The sequence below is a fragment of the Brachyhypopomus gauderio genome, unplaced genomic scaffold (genome assembly GCF_052324685.1).
Source record: "Brachyhypopomus gauderio isolate BG-103 unplaced genomic scaffold, BGAUD_0.2 sc103, whole genome shotgun sequence".
NCBI lineage: Eukaryota > Metazoa > Chordata > Actinopteri > Gymnotiformes > Hypopomidae > Brachyhypopomus > Brachyhypopomus gauderio.
The window spans coordinates 249,495-259,205 of record NW_027506924.1 but is presented as its reverse complement, the minus strand read 5'-3'; the positions used below and the strand labels follow the sequence as shown (position 1 = coordinate 259,205).

At 45.1% G+C, this 9,711-nt stretch overlaps 1 protein-coding gene across 27 annotated transcripts in view; it reads right to left on the bottom strand.

Moving 5' to 3' along the window:
• Nucleotides 1-590: 590 nt before the first annotated feature.
• ptprda (protein tyrosine phosphatase receptor type Da) overlaps nucleotides 591-9,711 on the bottom strand; it is a 256,218-nt gene continuing 247,097 nt past the window's right edge. For all 27 annotated transcript variants that reach the window (XM_076993052.1, XM_076993051.1, XM_076993062.1 and 24 more), the window contains 6 exons: nucleotides 7,576-7,754; nucleotides 6,958-7,084; nucleotides 6,069-6,194; nucleotides 4,874-5,028; nucleotides 4,555-4,690; nucleotides 591-3,774 (listed from right to left, as the gene is read on the bottom strand). In XM_076993052.1, the coding sequence (XP_076849167.1) occupies nucleotides 3,706-3,774; nucleotides 4,555-4,690; nucleotides 4,874-5,028; nucleotides 6,069-6,194; nucleotides 6,958-7,084; nucleotides 7,576-7,754 (792 nt within the window). In that variant the 3' untranslated portion in view covers nucleotides 591-3,705. The remainder of the gene's footprint in view (nucleotides 3,775-4,554; nucleotides 4,691-4,873; nucleotides 5,029-6,068; nucleotides 6,195-6,957; nucleotides 7,085-7,575; nucleotides 7,755-9,711) is intronic.

The window sequence follows — 9,711 nt, the reverse complement described above, 5'->3', positions numbered from 1 at the left end:
TACAATAACACGAAACGGTCCCGCCCCTTTAATGCAGATCGTACAATAACAAAAAACGGTCCCGCCCCTTGTGGGTGCTACAGCGAGGTATTCGAGAGGCTGGCTGCGAGCTTCACACAGCACAAGAACAGGGAGGCCGTCATTCATAACACGTACATTTTTTAATAGAATTCATTTATATCAAATGGAACTTGTCAGCAAGGATTTGCTTGTCTTACAGACGTCGTTCGCCACCAATGTAACCTATGTAAGAAAATAAAAAGCACTCCATTCATTCAGAGGAAAAACAAAACAAAAAACAAAACAAAAAGGTTTATGCTTACAACTAATCAGAGGTAATTTTTATGATTCTTTTTAACAAGCCATTTTTTCTCTTTACAGTTGAATTATTTGTTTCAGTCTATGCATCCAGACATGAGATAGATAGAGAGAGAGAGAGCAGAGAACACCCAGCTGATTTCTGTTTTGACACTCCTGTCTTGAGGCCATGAAATCTGATGATGGGGACAGAAGAACAAAATAAAAACTAAAAATCTCAGGTCACCTGCTGGAGATTTTCATGGCACCTAAAAGATGCTCTTTTTGCCACATTTTTTTTTTTGTCTTTTTTTTTTTTTTTTTTTATTCATACCTTAATTTTCCCCCAGTTTGTGTTATTTACATACACACAAAGTCAATGGTGAAGGAGATTCTTACAGATGCTTTCAAGTAATACATTATTGGGTATAGAATCAATAGGGCAGTGCATAGTATAAAGATATAGAAAGTGCAAGTCTTCCTAGCAGGCCTCCATTGGCCTTCTGCAATGCTTTCCGTGCATATTGAAATAAAGTCGAGGATGAAAAACAAGAAAAAAAGACTCAAGTTTCAACACGCAAAACACTGCTGAAGGTTGAGAACGAATCACATAACACTAGGTGGCGCTGACACAAAGGTGATGCTAAATAATAGCACTTTGTAGCTTGACAGTCATCACAGGGGTGGAACGCTGGGGGTGGTGGTGGTGGTGGTGGGGGGGGGGGGTTTAAAAACATTAAAAACAACTGAACGAATGCAACAGTAAAACATGAATTTGTTGAACATAAACGGGAAATAAAGTACCTGGAATGCACATCCATGAAGCCATCGATTAAAAACACAATACTAGAACAAAGGACGGAGGAGCTAACACAAAAAGGGTTCCAAAATGATGCCTCAACTTACAATTATGGATGGAAAATAAAAAGAGGGCGTGCCACTGTACAGGCTCCTTACTGCTTGGTACATAACACGATTGTCAAGATTAATAACGCTAACCTGCTCTCACTGTGTTGCTTGTGTTCCTACATCGTTTTGTTTAATTTCCCTTGTTTTGTTACCATGCCTGTGCCCGGGTTGCACGGGTCCACGTGCTGACTGTGTAAAGGCTCCGTGGGTTTCCTGTCAGTGTTGAAAATGTGTTGTGGGCACTCCTTTCACTGGAGACTGTCCCATATCTGCAAATGTATGTTAGGAAAAAAAAAGATAATCTGAGAATCCACCACTATGGTTTGGTCTTTAGAGACTGAACTGAGCACGCTCACTGTAAATGTCCTTTTAATGTGTTGAATGACAGTGCTCTAACCACACAGGTTTGGACTCGGCCATGTCTGTGTAGTCTAGCATGTAGCAACCGTTACTACTGTTAACGATTTAACCATTTCAGGTATTTCTTATCTGTGAGCCACAGTAAGGCCTCTTAAAAATAACAAACAAACAAAACCCAAAAAGCCAAAAACATAATCCAAGAACAATGGACTATTATTTGCATATATAATTTCTTATAATGAAAATGTAAATTAAAATGCATGGTAAAATGAACAATATGCAGTAAATGCTTGGACTACTCAAACAGTACGTGTACATGATAAATGAATATTATAAAAAAGAACAGGCATAAATATAAGGCACTCTAAATGCAAAATGAAAATGGAGATTATGCTGTTGAACAATTCAAAAGCCCTGAACACGACTTTTTACCTTGTCCTACACAACGAAAAAATGAAATACGCCACTACATGACCTCTGACCCATGACCTCGACATCTTATACCGCCATTGGCTCTTGATGTGACTTGACGTCACTCCGCCATCAAACAACAATGCAGTGAAAAATGAGGGTTCCACATATCCTCTTCCCCCGAAGCTGTAGCACACTTATTTATTGCACAAGAAAAGATGCACTGAATTGAAGTAAATTTATTTCAACCTACCGATGTGCATTCCAGTGAAAAATCTCTTAATTTCCCTCCCAAAAAGTACAGAAATCTCATTGTGGAAGCTTTCATATATCTCATCTCTCTGATATTTATATATAATTTATATATATATATATATATATATATATATATATATATATATATATATATATATATATATATATATATATATATATAGTTTATTTTTTACAGAATTAATTATTGACTAATAAATATTTAAATTTTATATATATATATACACACATTATCAGATAATGTTATATATTTATATGTCTACTGTATATTTTACTCTTTCTCTCTCATTTCGGAGGCTTGTCTGTTAAAATCACTGTAACATGGAAGAACTAAGATATTCATTAGCAGCAACTTCATACTGTGCCTCCCCTTTTGATTCCACAGAGTCCCGGAAATATAGACTGTGTAGTGTTGAATATGTAACCATGGACAAACACACGTCGAAATCAAACTCAGAGGACCCTGTATCAGTCAGAATTTGGTAAGAGTTAATACAGGACCACACCTAGTGTCACAGGTGACACAACAGAGAAAAGAGAAAAGGAATTTCAAAGAAAAAGAAAAAAAAAAAACTAAAGTTTTGTATATATGTGTATACATCGGAACAGCTTAAAAAATAATAAGTATGGAAAAAAGCATGGTTTTCTAAGTTAATACTTGGGTTTGACTAACTTTGTTGAGTGATCACCTTGTTAAAAAAGGAAAAATAAATTCACATAGTTCAAAATGAATTACAGCTCAGTCGAGTAATAAAATACTAAAAAACTAAATCAATAAGTTTTTTATTCATCTGGTATTTGTACATTCCCTCACCCTAACCCCTAACTGAAGGACAAACATCATGACGAGATAGGGGTGTTATTACTATATTTGTCCATTTTTGTTTATATCTGTTTACTTATTTTTTTTCTCCTTAGAATTCATCCATAGCGATGACTCCCTTTGTCGATGAGATGTCTCCTCATGTTTGTGGAAATCTCTCTCTGATGTGCAGCCATCTTCCGTGTCACAATGTCTCTGTTCGTTTGATGCATTGCGTGTATTTCTTATTGTTTATTTTCTCTCTCATTTTTTTTAATTGACGTATTCGTGTTTAAGAATCTGAGACGGATCCTTGAAGTAAGAGAAATAACAGTAACTCCACACGATGCCTCAGTCGTCCGGATATACGCGTCCGTTTGTCGGGGGTGAACATTTATCAGATTTGGGGGAACAGGGGGCTTTTTATTTATTTTTTATTGGTCCGCCTGGTGTTTCACTGTTCATTTGTTTTGTTTATTTATTTCTTTTTTATTATTATTATTTTTCGGTTTTGTTTTTCACACCCAACAAATGAATCAAGTCTTGGACTAGGAGTTTAAGAAGTACTTTTCACAAGCACGAATTTATGGCTCAGAAGAAACGACCTCTGGATGTCCAAGGGCCTTGCTTGTTCCCCAGCGTGAAGAGGACTCTTACGTTGCATAGTGATCGAAGCTCCCAAGATACTCCAGTCCTGCACGATAGCAGAACTGGTACTGATCCTGAGAGAGGGACAAAAACACAAAGAAGAGCGGAAGTGAGGGGGAGAAGGCCAGAAAGAGAGAGAGAACCCGTGACCCGAGTTGGAGCTGACCCCTAACCCTAACCTTATACGTGACCCGGGCCCCATGCTTCTCCAACAGCTGAAGCATTTCACACTCAAATCTCAAGTGTAGCCTTGACTAGAATTCAGTGGGACATGGTGCATCATTTTACAGTGTCTTAATATTACACCACATTTTATTGACACCGAGGTGAAGAGATGCCACCCAGATCTGAAGCAGGGTCTGAGCATTGAGGTTTTTGATCAGGCATGGATTTACCATCAAAAGGACCTCTTGGGACCTTTCGTCTCTATAGAAACCCCTTAATTACAGCACCACAAACCTGGCTGAAAGTACTTCATGTGAGAAAATAATAATAACAAAAAAAAAACCAGGGGAAAAACGCAGCTGTCATTCCACTCGGCGAGGCGTAAGGGTCGTGCTCTCTGTTGCCTTGCGGGAGGCGGGTGGCAGCAGCGTCTACATCGATCCCACCAACCAATCCTGCCGTCTGCCCTGGTGGCTTTTTCTAGCTGTGAAATTGCCTATCTGAGTCAATCTGCATGGCTAACTTGAGAGCGTCTGAGACATCGATACCTGTGAAGTGCGAGTGTGGGATTGCTGAAGGCTGCTATATGGACACCTTCCAGTACAGCCCCTCACACACTGATTTCACCAACGCTGATCAGTGTAGTCCCAGTGTGTGTGTGTGTGTATTTAAAGGATGGGTGTTCATACCTCTGTCTGTACCATGGCTGGCCTCTGTGTCCTCAACATCTTCACCGTCTGGAAAATGTCCACCACTCCCTCATACCGCATTCTCTCCAGAACAATACTGAGGGTGATGAAGACCCCGGTCCTACCCACCCCCGCACTGCACAGGGAGAGCGAGGAGAAGAAGAGGAAGAACAGTGAGGCAGTCAGATGGAGTAGGAGGAACGCTCCAATGCTTAACTCTTCATCTGCCAACGGAGCTGCTCCTGGGACATTGAGACCCAGACCCGAGACACTGAGAGGTTCTGGCTTGTGAAGCGTTAGAGATTGAGGTTTCCCATACCTGCAGTGCACGGAGATGGGTCCGTCCTGCCCAAACTGCTCCTTTGTTTTGTGCACCTGTCCGATGAAGTCGATGAAGCCCTCCCCAGACTTGGGCACTCCCTGCTCTGGCCAGTCGGTGAACTGGAACTGCCGGACGGTCCGGGACTGGCCGTCCTGTCAGAGCCGCAGAGACGGCAGCGTGAGCAGACAACCCCAAACTTAAGCAGGCACTTTCACCAGGGCTCACTGGAGCACCACGCACTGCTCAGTTTAGAGACTCCACTAGAAAAGAAACCCCACCTGACTCAGCTCACAAGAGCTTTGATCCTTCACCCACAGAGCCAGAGAGAACGCATGCGGCAAGATTAGTGCAAACCCCAAAACTCTGTGGTATGTGTGGTGTTCCGAGGCCGTTCACTGAAAACCAGTGACTAACAGCGTACGCTGGAGAACTCAAGTGCTGAGGCAGGAGTTTCGCTCCCATGGAGTTTTACTGAAATCACAGTACAGGAACTAAAAGCCCTGCAGAGTCTTTGATGGGTGGTGTTGCGTGTGTGTGTGTGTGTGTTGGGTTGGGGGTTAAGGCCAAATCATGCTACTCTCAACTTAAAGCTGTGACAAAATGCTCGTATCATGTTTCCACGGCAACACCACCCCACCGCTGCCTCGCACTCTGGAACGTAGCGGCACCTTCGCTGCTCCGGGTGCTTCTGAGAGGCTGAGGAGCTGAACGAGAGCAGGAAGATATCCGCCGCCGTTCCCGTGCCGACGCTAAAGGGCTTTCATGTGGTAAGTGGGCGGAGCTCTAGGGAGACGCTGCTGTGGTGGGAGGGACTTAATGTTGCTCGAGTGAGTGCACACCGTCTGTCCCTGTTCGTGCCCCCAGTTCATCTGGCTACTGAGTCCACACTCCACCTCGGGACAGTGCCTGCGCAAACCTCTGGATGCTTTTATTCCAATTGACTTGTAGTGTGAGAAGTGACAGTTGGGCAACCTACAGGCCTAATCTCGGATGATGATTGCACACGCACTGTCCACTGTAGGGCTTTGCCGTAGTCTGTGGGCCCCCCCCGACATCTCCAAGCGTTTCCTGCCCCAGGCACCTGTGATTCAGCCCGTCAGCATATTATCGAGCCTTTCGTGGGTTGGATTCCTACACAGGTCTTCAGAATGTACCGTTCATGGGAGCCCCACCCTGGACACTGGTCACTCACCCTGGCATCGGTGACTTTGAACTCACGTAGGATGTACTGAGGCATGTTGTATTCAGCCATCGGGTCCACCACAAAGTACTGGTACCGGGCCGAACGCTCAGCGGGCCAGTACTGATGGCATTTTTCCTGATAGAGAGACACACACACAATGGGGAATTGGTGAAAGACAGAGAGGAAGGGTGGGGAGTAGAATGAGAGAGAGAGAGAGAGATCGGGAGGGGGAGGGGAGGGAGGTAGACAAAGAGATGATGTTGCTATGTCCAGGTGTGGTGTTTGTCCAGGGAGGTTTTGTGTCTCTTGGATGCTGGTCAGGCTGTGTAAGTTCCCTACTGAGCAGCTGACACCAGTGTGCTTTCTATCTGATCACTGGACAGCCAATCAGATCTGCACTTGAAAGCAGCGTGGGAATGAACACGGTTGATGGCGCTCCGCAATTGATGTATAGTTCATTCCATCTGATCCTGATTCTATATCGATCAGATTTAAATGGCTGAGTGAATAATTAAAGATATGCAGAAAATTTTGAGTAATTGACTGCAATCAAAGAGTTGAAGTTCCAGCGTGAAAATTCTCATGTTTTACAAGTGGCTGATAATTGACTTGCTTGCACTGTGAAAAAATGGAGCATGGGTCAGCGCAAGCCAGTGAAGTGTGTGGGAGCGCCCTACCATCTCACTCCCCCCCCCCCCCCTCTCCCTTTCCCTCCCTCTCCTCCTCTCTCGCTACCTCTCATCTCTCTCTCCCAGTGCTCATCAAGCTGGTCTGTGATTTGCCTTCTGCACGTCAGCTGCCTGTGGACTGGGTGTGCAGTGGTTGTGGACTGGGTGTGCTGTGGTTGTGGACTGGGTGTGCTGTGGTTGTGGACTGGGTGTGCTGGGGTGTCCTTTACCCGGCCCATCTCTCTCAGCTTGGTGAGCATCACCACTATGGTGGAGTTGTGCTCCCATAACATCCTCCAGAAGTCTTCAGTGGTCTCTGCCAGGGGTCCCTGCGTGGCGATGTACGCCTTCTGTTGCCTGGAGGAGAAAACAGAGATACAGAGGGAGGGAGGGGGAGAGAGAGAGAGGTAGAGAGAGAGAGAGAGAGAGGGGTTAATGTGTAGAAAAATCAATAAATAGATGCAAGGTGGAGACCACTCCGTCCCTGTTTCTCTACCTGTTTAATCACCGGAGGAACTAAGCATTTGCATGTTGCCATTTTACTTTTTTTTGTCCACAGTAGGCTGCACAGAGCCGTGAAAATGGAGCACGCTGACCCACACCAGGGACTGTGTTGGCCTGCACGTCTGAGTATGCACCCTGCTCGATCACAGCTGACTCAGCTCACAGTCAGACCACTTCACTGAGCGGTGAGTACACGCTCTCCTAGACTGGGCTCAGTACACGGTGCCGTACTGTAACTGTAGTCTTAACTACTGGGACTTTATAACTTCAAACTCTACGCAACACTGGCCTTGCCCCGCCCACACCCTGCCCCTGCTCGGCCTCCGTCCAGGTGTGAGACCCACCTGTAGCCGTCTATGAAGCTGGCGTTGATGTAGTCTGAACCCTCCACGCCACGGATGGGCTGCAGGCACACGCGTGTGCTCTCGTAGGGCATGATGTTCACCAGCCGGTTCTTGAACTTGTTGCAGGGCAGGTTGGCACTGATGAAGCGGGAGGTGTGGGCTTTCGTGTTGGCCAATCGCTACAGAGGGAGAAACAGGAGCATATGCTTAGAAACACTCGGAATTCTTACTTGGAGTTCTGGGGGGTTGTTTTTTAAGAAACAAAAACGCCTCATGGACCCTAGGTTCACAATGCACTCGCACTCAGTTAACAGGACGCAGGGTTTTCACATGTGGGAGCTATTAGCTCGAATGTAGCTTGAATATAAGCTTATAGTACATTATGACCGTTTTCTCCTTTTTCAGACGCCATCATTCTTTTTTTTACATGTTTTTCTGCCACCTTTGTTTTTGCAATTCTCATGTTTTATGCCCTGCACACGCGCACACACACACGCTACCCCACTAATACAAGCATCCCCCTACCAGGATATCCCTGTATATGTGCTATGAGAATATACTGATTTTTGCCTGTGGGATGTATGTTGATTTCCACTGTGATGGCATATACACCAAGAAGAGTGCGGACTCGTTCGGTTCTACTGTACACTCCAGAAAGAATATGTATCTTCTCAGTAAAGTCGAGCTCAACTGAACCAAAGTGAACAGACTTGACATGCAAGATCCTCTCCGGGGGCAGCTGCCGCTCTGATGAACATTTGTAAGATGTAAATAAGACAATAAACAGATGCGGCCTTGACCCTGGAGACGGGAACAGAGAGAGAGAGAGAGAGAGTTACGCCCTGTGTGGTGGAGATGAGAGCATCTCATCACGAGAGCTAGGAGGAAGGTGTCCTCCTTCAGAGTGCGCTAGCTACGTTGATCAAGAAAGATGAAGTCAGGTGAGAAACTGAGTCGTGTGCAAGAGTGTGTGTATGTTTGGGGTAGGTAATAATTTACTGTTATCTTTGTCAAGCAATAGTTAACATGATGAAGGAAGCTTGGGTTTGACATTAAAAATAAAAGTCAGACAAAGAGTCAATGAGAGAAAAAAAGGAGGTTTAAAAGCTAGTGTGGAAAGGGGGAAGACTACAATGATGTAACTCGTAGAGAGAGAGGGGTGTGTGTGTGTGTGTGTGTGGTGGAGGGGTCTTTGGATTGTACTGCATTAAGGAACCAGCTAAGTGGCATGGAGGAAACCACAGGCCCCGAGCTGTCTCCGCGGCAGCAGTAAAGAGAGCTGGAAAAGCAGCCGGTGGTGGGCCGGTGCTCGGCGGAAAATCGATGCAGCCGGACCCCTGGGAACGGCATTGGCTCCAGCGCCAGGGGCCCGCACCGGCCCGGGGCCACTCGCACCAGCCGCGATGCTCCATCACCTTCTGGCTTTTGTGGAATAGATTTTTCTTTATTTCCCTTTTTTGTCGTCTGAAAGACAGGCGTAGCTTTGAGATGCGGCCCAGTCAAAAGGCGCGGGGAGAAACGGCTCTACCCGGGGCTAGAGGTTTGCTCTCGCTAGGGTTCTGTGTTTCTAAGAGTCCCAAGGCCACAGTTGCAGTCAGCTGTTCCTTTGTGATGTAGATTGATCACACATTTTGGAAAGTTTATTTCTGCAATTTGAATCAAGTCAAACTTGCCTTGACAAAATGTTTGTACCAGTTGAGAGTCAAGAGCTGTGTGTGTGTGTGTGTGTGTGTGTGTGTACAGAACACACACAGACAGCAGGTGAGCCAAATATACTAAACCTAGTCTTTTGTGCACGGTTTGAATGCCTTGTGCATTGTTCATACCATGGAGCACTCCAATAGACTTGGAGTAAATATGCACTGACATTTGTTTAATGTTTTAAGTCCTATACACCTCAAAAGGATTATCGTTGCAGAACATCACTTGGCACTGCAATTTGGTCCAGGATATCTGCTTTTAGAAAACAGAAACCACAAATGCACAGGACTCCAGCTGCGAGAAGCTTCAGCTGCTCATCCGGGAGACGATGTTCACTTCCTGTTCACTTGTGCTAGGACATTTATGCATTTGCCTAATGCTGTCGGAAACAAGTTCGCGATGCTAATAGCTTAGCTAAGGAAACACAGTGTATGC